Source organism: Misgurnus anguillicaudatus, chromosome 3, assembly GCF_027580225.2.
Source record: "Misgurnus anguillicaudatus chromosome 3, ASM2758022v2, whole genome shotgun sequence".
Lineage (NCBI taxonomy): Eukaryota > Metazoa > Chordata > Actinopteri > Cypriniformes > Cobitidae > Misgurnus > Misgurnus anguillicaudatus.
In genome coordinates, this window is record NC_073339.2 from 1003857 (window position 1) to 1023782 (window position 19926).

At 36.9% G+C, this 19926-nt stretch overlaps 1 protein-coding gene across 1 annotated transcript; it reads left to right on the forward strand.

Moving 5' to 3' along the window:
• The first annotated feature begins 659 nt into the window (after positions 1–659).
• LOC129445322 (uncharacterized) lies at positions 660–19852 on the forward strand. The gene is made up of 7 exons (XM_073860045.1): positions 660–883; positions 979–1309; positions 5445–6594; positions 7033–7105; positions 9975–10250; positions 10346–10661; positions 15275–19852. The coding sequence occupies exons 1-7, from the start codon at positions 728–730 to the stop codon at positions 16555–16557; spliced, it is 3585 nt and encodes a 1194-aa protein (XP_073716146.1). The 5' UTR covers positions 660–727; the 3' UTR covers positions 16558–19852.
• The last annotated feature ends 74 nt before the right edge of the window (positions 19853–19926 follow it).

Consider the following 19926-nt stretch of genomic DNA (forward strand, 5'->3'; position numbering starts at 1 on the left):
AAAGATAATTTGATTTTGGATGATTGGTGACCTATAACTTTATTAAACGTAGATTATGAATCACATAAGCTGCAGTGAATGTTCTCTTTAGGTTATTATAAATATACCCTACAGGGAACATTCCCCGAACTTTCTTGTTGGGTATGGGAACGTCAGGGCAACGCTTTGTGTTTGCTGGGTCGGCAGCTTTTTAGTCTGCTGATAAACCCACTAAAGAAAGAAAGAAATAGTTTGTGTGTGAAATGTGATAGCAAGAGCAGGTTTATGTAATATTCAACAGCAAGTAGGAAATGAAAGAAATGTTTTTAGGAACAGAAAAGAAGATAGAATTATTTCATGCATCTGAATATGGCATACCTTTTTATTCACTCAATCACTCTCTGTTTAAAATACAAAAAACATAAATCAGGTTAATTGTTTTTTTAATCAGCCAGAAACTATAGAACATTTTTGTATTAAAAAAAGTAAAAAAAATATGAGCAAGAAAGTTTACAACTAATTAATGAAGTTAAAAACACGGCTGTTGAATCGTTCAATTTGATAAGTCTTTTGAAAGAACATGCAGAACAAAGTAGAATCTATGATGACTGTCAACTGCTTACTAGTGCAGCACACTCCAGTCCAGTTGGTGGCGGTAAATACACCAAAAGTTCGTTTGCCATCCGCCATAAAACGTCAATAGAAGAAGAAAGAGCTCACGTGCGATGTGTTTGTGTGTCCTCAGTTGATGATGAGAGATGAGATGTGCTGTAAATCAGTAGGAACTGATCTGTCCATGCTGGATATTGATGATTTCATGACAGAAATCTCTCAGCTGAAGAAAGAGGTGGCGTTACTGGAGACAAAGCTGAGATTAAGAGGAGATGAAGGACTGAAGAGAGAGGTTTGTACAGCTTAAACATCCTTTACCTGAATCAGACAACATCAAATCATTTCTAATCTTACTCTGTGTGTGTTTGTTGTGAATCTTCCACACAGGACTCCGAGCTCAGTCTGACTTTACTCTGTTATACTGAGTCAAAGCACACAGACGCTCAGGACACTACAGTGTGTGACAGTAATCAGGACTTACAGGATGATGAATCTACTGATCAAACCTCCACAGAGTCTCTGGATTCTGTCTGTAACGCTGGAGAACAGCAGCAGATCCTGCACACCAAACTCAACATGTGTTCAGCCAAACCCATCGACTGTACGAACCTCATGATGAAGATCAAAACTGAACAATCAGCAGATGAAGATCACACCGATGATGATGAAGATGCAGTGGAGAATTTTGACAACGATGATGATGATTTTATTCCTTCAGGTATGTTTCTTCTGTTGTCTTTTGACTCTTTTACAACAATTCACTCGCATGTCCATGCAAACACAGAATTTTCCCCTAACTTTTTTGGTTCAATATTCAACCCTCTACAGCACTGTTCTCAAACTTTTCTGCGTGCGCACCCCCCAACATTTTTTTGACAAAACAATCTTAAAATGTAACATTTTAATTAAACATAGCCTTGTTTTTTTAGGTAAAATTAATGTATTTTATAAAATGTCATAAAACTTTGGCCCCCTGGCACCATTTCATGGCCCCCAATAGGCTAGAACACTTTTAGGGCACTCACTGTATGTATGAACACTGAAAAAACACTAGTTTCAACCTGATAGCACACATACATCTCTGAGATATCTGTTTGATGTCTGCGTTTACATCTTACAAGAGAAGATGTATTATTTTGATTGTTTGCTGATCTGTAATACGTCTCTGAGACGTTTCCTATATGGATATATTGAAGATGTCTGCGGGACATTTTAATTTTAGAATTTAAGTAAAACAGCTCTTTCTAAGACCTTTTATCAGTTGTTTTTACACACCAGATGTATTTCAGATCTCCAGAGATATTTAGCAGACAACTAACAGACGTACCTTTTGAAATCTGAACATTTTCTTGACGAATACCAATTTTTGCTTTTTCTGTAGGTTTCACCTGCTGATGTTTATTTTTGCAATTTTTTTTCTAAGAACTAGAATTGATGGCTTATAGGCTACAAAAAAAATCCCATTTTCCTTAAGGAACCTCTATTATATTTTTTTCAAATATGCTGCAATTTCGCTGCATAAATTGCAGATATCCGTTTGCAAAATATGCAGGGCTTGCGTGATTTCATAATCCCTGAATTTTTGTAGCAAAAATTACATATATCTTTGCAGAAAGTTGAAAAATGTTGCATTTACCTCACACAAGCGCAGCCATGTCCCCTGTTGCCATGGGAACGTTATGAAGTGACGTGATTATGTGATGTGAACATCATTCAAAAGCTGAGTTCCTGCAGTTTTTGCAAGTTCCTGCAATTTCTTCGCATAAACTTGCATAAATATCCCATTTATTACATTGCATTTTTGCCGCAAGATCAAGGATTTTTGCCCGCAACAATCACAAAAAAACTCTGCATTTTTCTGGAAGGACTGATTAAAACCATGTCTGCATTTGTAATTGTAAAAACGACAAACAAGAAGTCCTACTCTGCACTGCTGAAAACTTGTGTTTGAGTCATGGTTTAGTCAGTAGTAAATCGGAAATATATGCTCTTTAAAGGGAGAGTTCACCCAAAAAATCTCATGTTGTTACAAACCTGTGTAATTTTTTGTTCTGATGAACACCAAGGAAGATAATTTGAAGAATGTTTGTTACCCAACCGTTAATGAGCCCCATTCACTTCCATAGTATTCTCTTTTCCTACTATGGAAGTGAATGGGGCTCATGATCAGTTAAGATACAAACATTCCTCAAAATATTTTACTTCATGTTTACTTTCTTTATTTTTACTTTATTTTTTAAGGACAATGCACATTACTGTGAATGTGTCAGTGTTTGCCAGGCAGCTACATTTTAACTGCAGTCCTTTGGTAAGAAAATGAACACAAAATTTTCAAGGCAGTGTAACTTGCATTTAATAATATTACTTTTAACGAGTAAAGTAACGCATTAATTTATAAATGTACACATTACTATTTTAGTTACTTTTTTAAAAAAATAAAGCAAGTAACTTTCAGTTTGATTAATTAGAATAAAAAATGTACTAAACTAAACAGAATGTAGTCACGTAGAATAACACACTCTATGCGTGCACGCCTGAGCAGGAACTGCGAGAGTCAGAAACGGAGCTGGCAGGCCAAAGCTTGAAATCTTTCCAATAGGATATTTCTGAATGAAGAACTGCAAGGCCTGAAAGAGATCAGACCTCAGCCAAGTAAAGAAAAGTAACGCAGATGTAAATTAAAAGTAATGCAAGTATTACTTTCCATGAAAAGTAACTAAGTAACGCAGTTAGTTACTTTTTGGGGGAGTAACTAAATATTGTAGTGCATTCCTTTTAAAAGTAACTTTCCTCAACACTGCTCACTGACACTGTAAGATGTCCAAATATCAACGTATCATCTACAATCAATCCCGAAAATTATGATTTTGTTGGTTTATTTTTTTGTGTGGTTATGGCCCCATTTGGAGTTCTGGTTAGTGTTACAAGCGCCTGTGGTTGGGGCGTGTTTAACTTCTTTGTGCATATGTGAAGTTTTAGCTCAAAATTTACCACCGATAAGTAATTTTAGCACATTCAAATTGCCACTTTGTAGGTGTGAGGAAAAATTTGTTTTTTTGGGGGGTGTCCTTTAAAATGCAATTGAGCTGATAAAATGCAACTGATAGCCGCAATGTTGGTTTGTTGAAATAGAAATTAAATTGTGCTGTTAATTATTTTTTTCTATCTTTCTTTCTCTCTGCACTAAATGGCATTGCCATGATTGGATAGTGCAGAAAGTAAAAAACAAGAGTCAAACTGCCCAACTAAAGAGGCCACTGATCACCATAATTGTTGTGACCAAATAATTTCAAAGTAGACAAATGGCGAAATAAAGTCAGTTCGCTTTGTCAGTTGATTTAATCTAAGGCAAAGGTTAGTTGTAGTTCTCGAATGATCATTAAGATGTCTTATTAACTCTAACATTGCTTCAGTGTTACTTTAGCTGGTTAGCTGGTTATACTTATTTATACCAGGGGCATTTATTCTGATTGGCTGAGAAATGTTCCGTGGGTATGCATTAATTTCTGTAAACCGCACACCTAACTTGTCAAATGTCTTACAAATAGGCACCAGAGCTATGTTTGTGGTAACTGTGGTATAAGAGGAATAATTGACTCCGGTCCTGTGAATTATTTGAAAATAATGCACACCCTGCCCTGGTGTAACGGTTTGCGTTGTGCCGCATTGCACCTTGGGTGTGCATTATTTTCAAATAATTCAATAGCCCGTCGTCAGTTATTCTTTACATAAACAGTGAGCTGGTGTTAATTTAACACTGTGGATTTTGCTGAAACAGAATTTTAATTAATCTGTCTTTGGGGAAAAATGCCCTATTTGAATGGTAATTGTTTCTTATGGGATGTCTGTAAAAATAAATTTGCATACATACTCAGCGATAAAACATATGTTCGGATGAACATAAATTTGCAGAGAACATCCATCCATGCAGTCCATGTGTCTGTAGCATATGGTTTTAAAGTACCGCAAGAGTTTTGAGAGTAGCCAGTTGATGCAACCCCTCCAGAGCGGCTAATGATGACACAACTCTTTGTGATTGGTCGCCTCATTAATGACAACGATCATGTGCGTTTCAAGTTTAATCCAACCTTCAGTTTCACTAATGAACATTATAAATTCATGATTTTTAACAGTCTTGTTTATATAGCTGAATGTCATTGTTGTGAATTAGACTTGTTTTTCTTTTTTCCTTTATACTAAATTTCCCACAATCCTCTGCAGCCTGCACCACTGTTTTTCAGTGTACTTGATTACCCATAATTCCCAGATGAGACCTCATTTCCTTTCTTTGTTCTTTTGTATTTGTGAGGTATGGGTCTGAAGATGGGCACTCAACCCGAGTTAAGTCACATTTGTCGACTGCATACGTCATGCGTACGTCATCTATTTCACGTTCTGAATAGATAAACCTCGATGACATATGCAGTCAGCGAATGCGACTTCCAAAGGACCCACCTGAAATCCTGGCTAGGATGTGTCTGTGAAAAATGGCATGTATGGTCACCCTAACTTTTCATCAATTCAGATTTGAAGGTGTTAAAAATGCTTGCAAAGAAAGTCGCCCCGGACTACATTTTGAAAACCCCTGGTCTTAAACAATGTGCACAGTGACTTTTTCATTGATCCTCTTTTATAAACTCTTTCAGATGGGAATACATTTCCACACTGGCTGGGAATTTTTAAATGTGTGGTCGGAGAATAAACGCAGATGTTATGTATTCGGGTGGCAATAAAATCATAGACTACTCCCTGTAAATGTTGAAAATACATTACGTCCCCATGAGAAAGAATTACCGTCCAAATAGGGCTTAAGGGTGAAAAGAGGATTTTAATTTTTATCATGTTTCCTTCAGATGTGAAGAGTGAATCATGTTTGGATGGAGAAATAATGTCCTCAACATCAAAAGAGCGACGGACAGCACAAACTCAAGAGAAGAAACTTCATTCAAAAGAGCACAGAGAGAAGAAGAAGAAGAAGTTTCACTGTAAACAGTGTGGGAAGGATTTTGTCTTCTTATCTCAGCTAAAAGTTCACATGAGAACACACACTGATTATAAGCCTTTCTACTGCACTGAATGTGGCTATACGTTCAGCACCAAACAAAATCTTGATGTTCATCAGAGAATTCACACAGGAGAAAAACCATACGAGTGTCCTCACTGTGAGAAGAGATTCTTACAAAAACCTAATCTGAAGAAACACGTGCTTATACACACCAATGAGAGACCGTATCAGTGCAGTCAATGTGACAAAACCTTTAAGGATTTAAGTTCATTAAAATTACACCAGAATATTCACTCTGAGGAGAAACCCTATCAATGTTCACACTGTGATAAAGGTTTCAGTCATAAATCTCATCTTATACGCCATGAGATAGTTCACACTGGAGAGAAACCTCATCGCTGTAATGTCTGTGGGAAGAGTTTCAATCGACGTGGAAATTTAGTGCCACACCAGAGAACTCATACAGGTGAAAAACCTTACAAATGCTCTCAGTGCGAGAAGACGTTTGCTTATTCATGTTCTTTAAAAACCCATCAGAGAGTTCACACCGGAGAGAAACCTCATCACTGTAATTATTGTGGGAAGAGTTTTAATCAACGTGATGATTTAGTGAGACATCAGAGAATTCATACAGGTGAAAAACCTTACAAATGCTCTCATTGTGAGAAGACGTTTGTTCAGTTAAGTACCTTAAAAGTTCATGAGAGAGTTCACACTGGAGAGAAACCTTACCACTGTAATGTCTGTGGGAAGAGTTTTAATCAACATAGCAATTTAGTGTCACACCAGAGAACTCACACAGGTGAAAAACCTTACAAATGCTCTCACTGTGAGAAGACGTTTGTTCAGTTAAGTACCTTAAAAGTACATGAGAGACTTCATACTGGAGAGAAACTTTACGTCTGCTCGATCTGTGAAGAGAGATTTGCTTCTTCTAGAAGTCTTCATTATCATCAGAAGAAACATACTGAAGAACAAACTACACTGAAATCATCATAGTGCCTTAAAGATATTTGACATGAATGTTTAACACACTAGAACAAATTATAGAAAAAATTGTCTATAAATGACATTTAATAAGGTTATTTGCACCACAAAAAAAGCTAAAGAAATTGAACATTCTGTGTCGAATTTTCCATCTTTTGCCCAGGTCCACCAATGAGATCTGATCATAACGCCACATTCCCAGAGCCGCTGCTGTATCTCAAAAGAGTGAGACGTGGCGGTACAGCACACAAAACTGTATTTACAGCACATGTTGCAATCACACCATTGAAACATTTCCGAAACTTTCAAAGTGATTGAAGGACATCCTGAAATACAAATTAAAACGAGATACAGTTTCAACTCTTGTATCAATCTAATGAACTCCTCCTGCTCTTCTCGTTCCTGAAGAATGGAGCGTAACCAATAACGCTGTCTTTTCCTTTCCTCAGTCAAAAGCAAAATCAGCTCATCCTCACTTCTACTGCTAGAAAACTCCATTCTCCTTCTATCTTTACTAACCAAGTGTGTGTGTGTGTGTATGTGTGTGTGTGTGTGTGTGTGTGTGTGTGTGTGTGTGTGTGTGTGTCTGCTTTGGTGCTATGAGCCAAGTTTTGTCATTGAAAAATATTTACATATTCAGCAGATGCTTTTATTCATAGCAACTTACATTACATTTAATGTAATCATCTGTATATGTTTTATCCGTGTCTGTTCTTTAGGAAATTAAAGTTAAATCCTTTGAGCTCTTAACACAATGGCTTACATATAAGAAGTATGAACAGAAGTATCAGAAGAAAGGTATTTGCACATTGACCACATTGCGATAAAGCGAGGAGAAATGAAAGCAAACCATTCCTTCACATCAAGGATGAAACGGTTGTTTTTCAAATTGAATTGAAAAAAAGTATTACATTAATTCATGAATTATTCATTTACTCTTCTTATTCAGATGTAGCGGCATTTGCTACACAGAGGCGTAGTTGAATGACGAGGGGAAATATCGCATTCATAGTCGCAGGCGATTCATCCATGATTATGAATTATGATATTTCCCCGCTCATCAGTGAACTACGGCTCTGTGTAGTAAATGCAGCTTCATCTGAAAGCAGTTGATGGTGATTTATTACTACTCAAGGAACCGGCTTTACTGACGAGATGCACGTGACAATCGCATGAGATTAATTGTGCAGCCTAATGTCATGAGAATGTTGTGATGTCAGTGTTTGGTATAATAACACCTCCTCATTTTAGCCAGAGCATCGGAAATACAACTAAGATTGTTCAATAAATCATCTGTTGATTTGAACTGACAACAGAATTAATATTAGCATAGCAAAACGTACTGAGGTTATTCTTTAAAGTTTCATTTATGCTTTTTTCAGTTACCAAACCACTTCTATAATACCCTTGACATTGTACTAAAAGTATAAACATAACAGCAAAATGTTCCCAGATAGCAAGCAACCATTAATGTTAAAAACTGTTGATTTTTGATTGTTTATTGCATTAAATTAATATCACATTTGTAACCTTCATTAGTGTAAAAAATTACATTTCAACAAACCACCATTATGGTGATTCGTGTTTGCTTTAGTGGGGCCCTTACATTTTAATTTCAAGCGATGACCTGTTTCTTGGTTGTGTGATTGTTAGATATTACATTTTATCATATATACACACAAGCATGACACAAAGCTAAAGTGTGAAAATAAGTCTTAAAACTGGTTTTAAAAACATCCAGTGATGGAGAGACTCTAATGCACAAAGGTAGACTGTTCCAGAGCTTTGAGGTGGCTACAGAGAAAGCTGAATCACCTTTTGATTTGCAAGGAGAACGAGGGACAGAGAAAAGTAACTGATCTCTGAACTGAGCACAGGATCTTAATGACTTAACAGTTAAAGTAAATTTAATGGGGAGCCAATGCAATGAGGCAAGGACATATGTTCACTTTTTCTAGTTCCTGTCTGGAATCTGGCTGCCAAGTTCTGATCCATCTGTAACACATACAGTGTAGATTGAGGTAGGCCAACATTAAGTGAATTGCAGTAGTCCAGTCAAGAAGAAATAAGTGTGTGGATCACAACTTAAAGGTTTTTGCTAGAAAGAAAGTGATTTCCTTTTGCTACGGATCTAAGTTGTGAAAAGCTACTCTTTTAAAACATCTATTTATGTGCTTGTCAAATAAGAAAAGAGGGTCAAAATAGACACCAAGATTTTTTGCATGATTGTGCAGGTTTTACCCAAAGAACCTACCTGAGTTGTTCATATACAGCAGGACTCAGTAGAAGCACTTCGGATTTATTTTCATTCAATCGCAGTGAGTTATTTGTCATCCACGACTTGACTTTAGACATGAGAAGAGATGATTGAAGGAAAACTCATTGCCTTGTTTGATCGGAAAATATACTTGAAGGTCGGCAGCGTAACAATGATCATTTATATTATATTTCTGAATATTGAGCATAAAGGGAGCATGTAGAGGGAGAACAAAATAGGGACAAAAAAATGTAACTCTATGGAACATCACAATGAAAATGACATAGAGGGTGAAGTGAAAGACACAGTATATACAGACGTTAATAACTTTTCAAAAAGAATGGCGTGATCGATAGTGTCAAATGCCACACTCGGATCTAAAAGAATCAGGATAACAGAAGAACCAGAATCAATAGACACCAAAATGTCATGTGTGACCTTCAGTAATGCTGATTCAGTGCTATGCAATGATCTAAACCAGACTGAAATGAGTCTTGAATATTAAAGGGTGGTTTCCCGGACAGGGCTTCTCCTAGTCTCCTAGTCCCAGACTAAAATGGATGTTTGAGCTGCCTTAATTTCAAAACACCTCATAAATAACTCAATTAAAACACATCCATCAATGTAGAAGAATTGTAGGAAACAAATAAACAGCCTTCAAAACTGTAAATGAACCACAGCAGAATCACGGCTGTTAAATGTACACTGCTGCTGTATGAGTCTCACCCACAAGTGTTAAAGCATGACACTAATAGTATTTAATATAAGCTTTATATTATCCATTTATGCAGTTAATGAATCAATTAAGTTTATTGTAAAAGTGTGTATTATTGAAGACACTTGATGATAATGAGCTCTATTCCCACCAATAAGCACAAAGAAAGCAATACTTCTAATGAGTGAACAGCCATTAAACGGAAGAAGAGGCAGCATGAAGAAGAAAACAGCTATGCATTTACATATTTTATATCTTTTTACATGTTTTATTTTGTGTTTGTTGATTTTCTATAATAATTTTATTGAGTGTAAACAGAGTCTTGTCTCTGTGTATTTTAGTGTTGATGATGAGAGATGAATGAAGTGTTGAGCGTCTTCTCTCTCCAGTACAGCAGGAGGCGCTCTGCAGCTCTTTAGTTCACATATAAACCCACTAAAGAAAGACAGAAAGAGCTCGCGTGTGATGTGTTTGTGTATCCTCAGTGTTTTTCTCTCTTGAGTGTTTTAAACAGAGTCTTGTCTCTGTGTATTTTAGTGTTGATGATGGATGAGATGTGCTGTAAATCAGTAGGAACTGATCTGTCCATGCTGGATATTGATGATTTCATCACAGAAATCTCTCAGCTGAAGAAAGAGGTGGCGTTACTGGAGACAAAGCTGAGATTAAGAGGAGATGAAGGACTGAAGAGAGAGGTTTGTACAGCTTAAACATCCTTTACCTGAATCAGACAACATCAAATCATTTCTAATCTTACTCTGTGTGTGTTTGTTGTGAATCTTCCACACAGGACTCCGAGCTCAGTCTGACTTTACTCTGTTATACTGAGTCAAAGCACACAGACGCTCAGGACACTACAGTGTGTGACAGTAATCAGGACTTACAGGATGATGAATCTACTGATCAAACCTCCACAGAGTCTCTGGATTCTGTCTGTAACGCTGGAGAACAGCAGCAGATCCTGCAGAACAAACTCAACATGTGTTCAGTCAAACTGGAGGACTGTGCGAACCAAACTGAGATAAAAAGAGAAACCACAGCCGAGGAAGATGACACTGAGGAAGATGATGACGACAATCATTATGAAGATGATTTTATTCCTTCAGGTATGTTTCCTTCTTTACAGTTTTCTTACATGACGTTGGATTACACAACTTATGTGGTTGCTTTAGTACCTGGTGTGGTTGCCATGCTGTTGCTAAGTGGTTTTATGTGTGTTGCTATGCAGTTGAGTAGTGGTGTACCAGATCTCAGTTTAACCATTGATCTGTACGGATCACCACCCACAGTTTGGATCGGATGTGATTTGAGGATTAATATGCATTTTAAACGGGAAAGTTGATCATTTGCACGTGTTAGAAAGGCTTGCAAATCTTGACACTCAAGTGATTTTAAACAATTTAATCGCAAAAGTCAGCTCCAGTCAGACGTGATCATCCCCCTGCCCTTCAAAGATCAATACTCTTGATGTGTAAACTTTAGAGAGAGTTGTGCTACTGTGTCTCATACTGTAGATGATTAAAATACATTTGATGAACAGAGCAATAAAAAACAACATCATTATCATTTTATGTGGAGTGACTGTTTATGCTGCATCATCTTCCTGAATCAAACTATCCAAGAAAAGACGCTTCTGTAGCTCTAAAAAATAATTATTATATTTAATTCATACAATAAAGTGATTGTTATTATTGATTTGATTCTATTTCTGTACCTAATGTTAATTTTAGACCATACTTAAAGCTCCCATAACACACTGTTTCTTCATATCTTATATTAATCTGGAGTACCTGTAGAACATTATACAACAGTTCTTTCTGGTTCTCGAATCTGATTGGCTAAGAGGCGTGCAATATTCTACTGATAACGGCACAGTAACCGCTTCACCTTTCGTATCATTCCGCCACCTAGTGAATGGAGGTCCTCTAAACAGGCTCATCTCTGAATGGAAAAACTGCACTCACACACGGACACACACAAACGCGCTGGTTTGAATCACTCTCCGTGTGTCTCATTAGTTCACTAGCTCGTAAATCAGTCTGTGAATACCAAGTAGTTATTCCGTCAAAGATCAGCGCTCTTGGATGTTACGTTAAAGCAACACTATGTAGTTTTTTTTACCTTTAAATAATGTCTCTAAAATGATTTCAGTGATAGAACAACTCTTAACTGGACAAATTGTACTGTTGCTGCAACCTGAGCAACCTCCTAGCTGCTACAAGCACACTCTGAAAGTGGCAGTGGAGGGTAGAGCACACAGCGCCGCCCCGCCCCTCCCCCTGCCTGCAGAAGAGTGTCTGATACCAGGCACTGTTGCGCTTTTCAACCACATGGGGGAGCTGTAAATAATTTTTACATGGAAACTACATAGTGTTGCTTTAAACTTAATGGGAGTAATGTCTTGTCACAGAACGCGAAAACACTGTGAAACTGCAGGTAAGCACCGCAGCTTTAAAATGTGGACATTGATCATTTACTTTATCGTGACGTGACTATTAAAGCATGTTATGAGATATCGCCACTGATATATTTATAAGCAGCATGCAAAAACATCTCTCTGACACTTATAAAAACAGTTTTATATAGTACTGACAAGAACGAAGTCTAATAATAATCGAGTGCTCGTATCGCGTTAAGATGAAATGGTAAACCAATAGTAACATTATATAAGTATAGTTTTATTAACTTTTACCTCGCGCCAAAACAATAATAACACAAAAGACACTAAATATGAATAAGAAAACAATTAATAGTTTTATCATGACACCAAATACTGCTGATTTGATCTCATTTTGACCATCAAACACAGACAGGGCGAATATCAGAGCCAGGGAATCCCTGTCAGAGATGTAGCCCAGAGAGGGCGGTGGTCAGCGGGGCGAGTGAACACTGACGTCCGCTCATGCTTTGGTTCTTATTCGTACCGAATCTCACTAAGCAAACGTTCAAACAGGCGCTATCTTTACTAATCGACTGTAGATTTAACTATAATACATATATATTCTCGACTGAACTAATCTTAAAACTACACTTTGTGACCAAGAAACGGTAATATAAAGTAACGGCTTTTCCGTCCATTGAGTTACAATGAGATTCAAAGCAGCCGAAAGTGTTACCTGTCAGTAGTTACCTGTGTAGTTTTCGTTTTTCAAACGTGTGCTGTCGAACTGTTGTGCCTCTGGCCTAATCACAGCCGTGATGATATAGAGCTATATCACACTCCTACTCGAGCGATATTGCTTAAATATTACATCCTTTATATCTCAGAGTCTTTAGATTGATAAAAGACAGATCTGCTCTGGTGATTTGTTTCCAATAACATACAAAAAAAAAAATTCAGAGTTATGAGCTACGGGAGGAGCGAGTCACAAGTGATGCAACACTGTATACAACACTGAATATCTTCTGATTCACTACTAGACTTGTTCCTATAATCTGTATAACCGGTGTGATACATGGTGGTTCAGCCTCTTACCGATTAGATCACTTGCCCACTGCAGAACTGTCTTCCACCTTTGTTTAGATTTTTTTTCTTGTAATTAAATCATTTAGTTTTGTTAGAGAGAGCAGACATTAAAAACTGAAGCGGAGCTGAACGCACATCACGGAGCAGCAGGTGTCAGATTTTTACTTGTTACTTTCAGTGTTGGGAGTCGAGCTTGACTGAGGATGGCAGAAACCGCAGGCTTACGTGTTTTGTTATAATATATATAATATTTTATTATATAATGTTTAACTCTTTCACCGCCAGCGTTTTTAAAAAAAAGTTGCCAGCCAGCGTTTTTCATGATTTTCACAAAAGTTTAATGCCTTCCAGAAAATGTTCTTCATTAAATATATAATAAACATACAATATATCAGATGAAAGAACAGACCCTCTGCTTTCAAACAAAATAAAAACCCGTTTCATCATACCTTGAGTAGTTCTTTTGTAATCAGCTTTTGATTATGGGTAGGTAACAGGTTTCTGCAAAAACACCACATTTTGAGCAAAAAACAGAGATAATTCCATTTTTGTGACAGACTTTTCATAGAGATCCCATTCAGAGCGATCTTTAAAACAGACACGGACATGCAGCCGCTTGCCATAGGGCAATACTTCCGGGTTTAAAAAGTTGCGGTATTGCGGAAAGACGGAAATACTCGTCATTGGCGGGGAAGCGTTTTCTCTTAATTGACAAGATATCTCATCAATGGCGGCGAAAGAGTTAATATAAGCGAGATTGTTTTGTTGTTGTGTTTCCCTTTATTCAAGCAGTGCTTTATGGAGAAAGAGCGAGGTTTCGGTCAGAGGTGCCTGCGCACTCTGACTCAAGCACATAAAGGTCCAGTTCTTTCTGTGTTTTTGAGATTGTGTTTACAGTGCACAATATAACATGTTTGTGTTTCACATGAAAAAAAAAACACTGTATTTTTCATACAATGTACTTATCTCTATACAGCTGTTATCATTGTCTAAAACAGTCTGATGTCTTCCTTGTTCTATTAAGTCCCTCCTTCAGAAATACATAACTAGTTCTGATTGTGTAGTTTGTTTAGTGTGTTGTGATTCGATAGCAGCTTGCCGTTAGCTTGGCTGGCGACTGATCGATTCTGATGCCTGTGACTTCTAGCGTCCTCGGTTTTCGTTCTCCCACTGATGGACATGTTGGGTGTCCCAAAAAAGAAATGATGCGTATAGCTGACCCCTGATACGTCAGCTGGACCCGTATATGAAAAAAACTTTCCGTAACTTGTGAAGTGCATTCGGCACACAAATACTCAGTAACACGTCCAACTGCTTTTTTGACACCAAGTCAGAATGCATGAAATACCATTACCATTTAATGTGCAACTTTTTTATAAATGTTTGTAATTTTTTTTCGTAAAATTCCCTAATTTAAAGATTTAACTGTTTGGGTTTTGGTTGCTAGTGTGTGGCTTAATAGCTCTGGAAGGATCCTGAGAGACTGATTGTAGTAAAACGAGCCCACTCCCATGTCTCTGTGACACTGTGCTGCAAAGATATCATCTTTGCCTTTTATAAAAGCAGTCTATGAGTTTAGTTGCTAGCTAGGGTGAATTTACACCCCATTGTTGCATATGTTCTTACAGACCATACAGCACTCATTAACCCTGCAGAACCCTGTTTGATTACCGTGATTTTGAAAACTCGCTGTAAATCCTGTCCAGCCAGAATCCGTTTGATGCAGACCCGCACATGCAACATAGTTTTTTGCACAAGAAGGCATTTAAGGGATAATGTATGTATTGTATTCATTCACGGTAAACCTGTTTTTTTACCACAGAAAAATTTCAGGGACATGAATATTAAATTGTGATTTTCAAAAATAAACTTGTTCAAATGTTTTCAGTGAGTGTATCAGTTCTTTTTGAACATTTCCATCTCATTTTAACAAAACCATGATAATATTGATAACCGTGATAACATTGGTCACTATAATCATGATATGAAGTTTTCATACTGTCCCATCCCTACCCCATCTACTCCATGCAGGCGCTGTCCATCTCTCCATTGCTAGGAAATAAATGACTTCTTGGTTGTGTGCAATGGAAAGAAGCAGCTTTAGAATCAATAACCGTTACGACCCCATTACCAGCAATAACTGAATGTAGAAAAAAAGCATACAGAGTTGCGGTTTAACTTCTTGTTTCTGTGTTTGCAGTTGATTGGAATGTAATTCAGAAGAGATTTCTAATGTTGTTGTGTTTCTTTCAGATGTGAAGAGTGAGTCATGTTGTGAAGAAGAAATAATGTCATCAACATCAAAAGAGCGATGGACAGCACAAACTCATTCCTGCATCACCGGTGGAGAGACATTGAGCTCACAGAGACATTTAGAGAGAAAACACACCGAACAGAAACTCTTCACCTGCAGGAAATGTAAGATCAGCTTTACTACCTTACAAGAGAAGAAACTTCATTCAGAAGATCACAAAGAGACGAAGAAGCAGTTTCACTGTGAGAAAAGTGATAAAAAGTCTTTCCACTGCAGTGATTGTGGCTATTACTTCAGCACCAAACACAATCTTGATGTTCATCAGAGAATTCATACAGGAGAAAAACCATACGAGTGTCCTCACTGTCAGAAGCGATTCAACCGCAAACATAATCTGAAGACACATGTGCTTTTACACACCAATGAGAGACCGTATCAATGCAGTGAATGTGGAAAAACCTTTAGAGATTCATGGTCATTAAAATCACACCAGAATATTCACTCTGAAGAGAAACTCTTTCAGTGTTCATACTGTGATAAACGTTACTGTCAGAAATCTCAGCTGATGGTTCATGAGAGAGTTCACACTGGAGAGAAACCTTACCACTGCAGTGTTTGTGCCAAGAGTTTTAATCAACGTGAACATATAATGAGACACCTGAGAACTCATACAGGTGAAAAACCTTACAAATGCTCTCAGTGTGAGAAGACGTTTGCTCAGTCAGGTCACTTAAAAGCCCATCAGAGAGTTCACACTGGAGAGAAACCTTACGTCTGCTCTCAATGTGGAAAAAGCTTCTCACATCACAGTGCCTTCAGACATCATCAGATAGTTCACACTGGAGAGAAATCTCATCACTGTAATGTTTGTGAAAAGAGTTTTAATCAACGTAGCAATTTAGTGAAACATCAGAGAACACATACAGGTGAAAAACCTTACAAATGCTCTCAGTGTGAGAAGACGTTTACTCAGTCTGGTAACTTACAAATCCATGAGAGAGTTCATACTGGAGAGAAACCTTATATCTGCTCTCAGTGTGGTAAGAGCTTCTTTAATCAAACTTCTTTCAACTATCATCAGAGAACTCATACAGGTGAAAAACCTTATAAATGCTCTCATTGTGAGAAGATGTTTACTAAGTTAAGTAACTTAAAAATCCATGAGAGAGTTCACACTGGAGAGAAACCTTACGTCTGCACGATCTGTGGAGAGAGATTCACTAAAGTAGGACATTTAAAGACTCATCAGAAGAAACATACTGAACAACAAACTGATCTGTAAAATAAACCTTTTCGCCAAACAATAACTAATAGTTTATATATAAATTATTATTTGTATATTCATTGTAATATTTTTATTAATTATTTACTAATAGTAAATCTTGTTCATTTTAGCTTTTACTTTTAACATACTTTTTTTTAACTATCAGTTGAAACTGTAAACATTAGTCAATGCACCATAAACTAACATGAATAACTGTACTGAGTCTGACATAAACACGAATGCTGAAAACTATATTGTTAATTGTTTGTTCATGTTATATAATGCATTTACTAATGTTAACAAACACAACCTTATTGTAAAGTGTTACAGATTTTTTATTTCATATTATTCAGGAGAGATAAACAAATATTTTGTCTTACAGTCACAGCTCTAATATAGCATATGCATGAATATAAACCTTGACCGACCAACTGTCAAACTTGTGTACTATTCACACAAGATGTCTGTAACCACAGTGACAGATGTAAATTTAATGACTCTACCTTTAGTACGAAGTATTACTTTACCATGGAGGCAGTTCTGAACTGTTATTTTATGCGCAATGTTGCAATTAAAACCAACACAACAACACTCAGATGGATATATTACACAAGAACATTCTGTTGGATGTAGACATCCATAAAAACTTGTATGTAAGATATCACATTATAATGTAGCACAGCTATTGTAAAGGGAGATATAAAGCCATTCGCCGACTTCTCCGTTGAGGCTACATTAACACAGTGGCAGGACGGCATCAAGGCCATCCGAATTCAGTGTTAGGTTTACTTCTTGACTCTTACGATACCTCCATCGTTCTGTCCCACATTTCTATGCGTGTGTGCACATGTGGAATGTGATTGATCGAGCCTGGTCGATTTTGAAAAAATAAAATGGCGGCCAAGAAAGCGGCTGGAGCACAAATTTAGTGTAAATAAATGTATATTTGAACTTTTTACATCTTTTAATTGCATTTCTAGTGAGAAATTAGTATTGTAGTTTACAATTATGTGATGAATTATCAAAGGCGCTCTCTGTTTATTTTTCCAAGCACTCTGCCTATGAAGTGTGTCCGAAAGCGTTTCTCTGAGATGCCTTCATGTTTCCGAAGTCATTGCTCATGATGCAGCGAGGCCAACGTTCCAATATGGTTCCCATTTGGTTATTTTTCTGCCATGTGTGTGTTTACTACTGCTGCTATGTTATCCCTCCATTTTTTTTGGAGGGATTACGTGAAAGCATCAATAAATACATTGTATTCTTTCAATAGTAGCCAAGTCTGATGCAAGGGCACCTCTTATGTATGTTAAAGTCGCAATGAAAGTAAAATAAAAAACTGTAATTTGTTTTGTAATATTGCGGTGTTTTTTACAAATGATTTATCTGTGAGCTTCATTATTTTTTATAAATTCATGTGCCCTCATAATCTTTAATCAAAAATGCAAATCTCCTCCTTTCCTAAAAACAATGGCTGTTTCTCAATTCCAAGAACGCAAAGAACGGTCTTGCGTCCTCGTGGAGATCGGTCTTGCCAGGCGACCTTGGAAGAACGAACTCGGAAGTTTTGCCGCAATGACTTCTGGGGCGTAAAGCGATTTCAGCAAGTCTGCACTCGATGCATCCTCGATATCAAGAACACATCCGGGTATTTTCATGCGTCCTCTGTCCTTGAGGTCTTGAGAATTGGAATGAACTTCGACCGTTAATGATGACGTAGAGCGAGGACACGAGGACGCAAGATCGCTGAAGAACGCATATTGAGAAACAGCCAATCTCTCTTTACTTCCGGTCATAATGTATGGCAGATGGGCGGGGTCCGGGAGAATATCGCTGCGATTAGCAATTAGCAACACGACCCAACTATAAATGATCCAATCAGATCTCGATGGACAAATTGAAATCCAGCCCTGCCTTATTTCATTTCAGAGCCCGGTTTTACTCGGATACACGTCACCACGGGGAAAATTAGGCAATTAATACTTTCGTTTCATGGCGACTTTAAACTTCATAAAGGCGGATGACATCAAAGTAGCGCGAGGGCAATTTGAGAAATCATACAGAAGAGTTTGCTTTCGAATTGCTCTTGTGGCACTTCATCCACCTATCGGTTCTTGTGGTGTAGCGTGAAGTCGAAAACACGTGTAAATTATCCCTATTAGTAATGTTCCAATGTTCTCTGTGGATAAATATAAACATGTCCCTACAGTTTCACTGGAAAAATTGTAACGCAGTCACAGTGAATTGTAATAATTATTTGCGTGTATTTTTGAATATGGCTACTTCTGCATAAAAACTGCACTATGACAAAAGGTTAGGTGGGAAACATGTTATATAAAAAGATGTAAATAAATACATGCCATCTCATGACAGGCTTTCTGTTTTTTTTTAGAGTATTATTATTAGGTTTGTAACAAAATGAGATTGAGTAAATGATGACAGAATTTTCATTTTTGGGTCAACGTTTTCTTGAAAATAGAATGTTTTGCTAACGATCTGCTAACGTTGCCTTAACGTTCTGATAACATTCCCCTAAACTCTATGCTGCGATATGCCTGAATGTAAATAATCAAATTAAAAACAATGTGTTAATCAATGTTTATTGTTCAGACAACATCAACTTGAGCTTATTTTTAATTAAAAAAATATATTTTTTTTAATCAGCCAGAAACTATAGAACACATATTAAAAAATATGAAAAATAAAGGTTAAAACACATCGAGAAATTAAAAACACGGCTGTTAAATCATTCAATTTGATAAATCTTTTGAAAAAACATGCAGAACAAAGTAAAATCTATGATGACTGTCAACTGCTTATTGTGCTTCACACTCCAGTCCAGTTGGTGGCGGTAAATGCACTAAAAGTTCGTTTGCCATCCGCCATAAAAAGTCAATAGAAGAAGAAAGAGCTCGCTTGTGATGTGTTTTTGTATCCTCAGTGTTTTTCTCTCTTGAGGGTTTTATAGAGTGTAAACTAGTGATGGCGAAGTGGAGCTTTCTTGAAGCAGTGAAGCTTTCAACCCAATTGTATCGGAAAAAGGTTCATTACTCAAAGCTTTTCAAATCAGAGCTCGATGAGGACCTCTGCTGGTGAAAGTGCTGTATCACTGAATGTTTCACAACCAAACAACGTATTAATTATAGAAGCAAGAATTAATGGTTTAACAAATTAAGGATAGACTAATAAATAAATGTAACAATATATAAAACAAAGCATGTTCCATTTCATACGAATGTTAACTCCAACCAAAAATAACAAATTAAGGATAAAGTTTGGTCTTAAAAGTATAAAGTGTGAACCATTAAAAAAAATATCATGGTATTAAGTGGTGCAGAAAATACTTTTTACTAATATCCTATATATATATATATATATATATATATATAT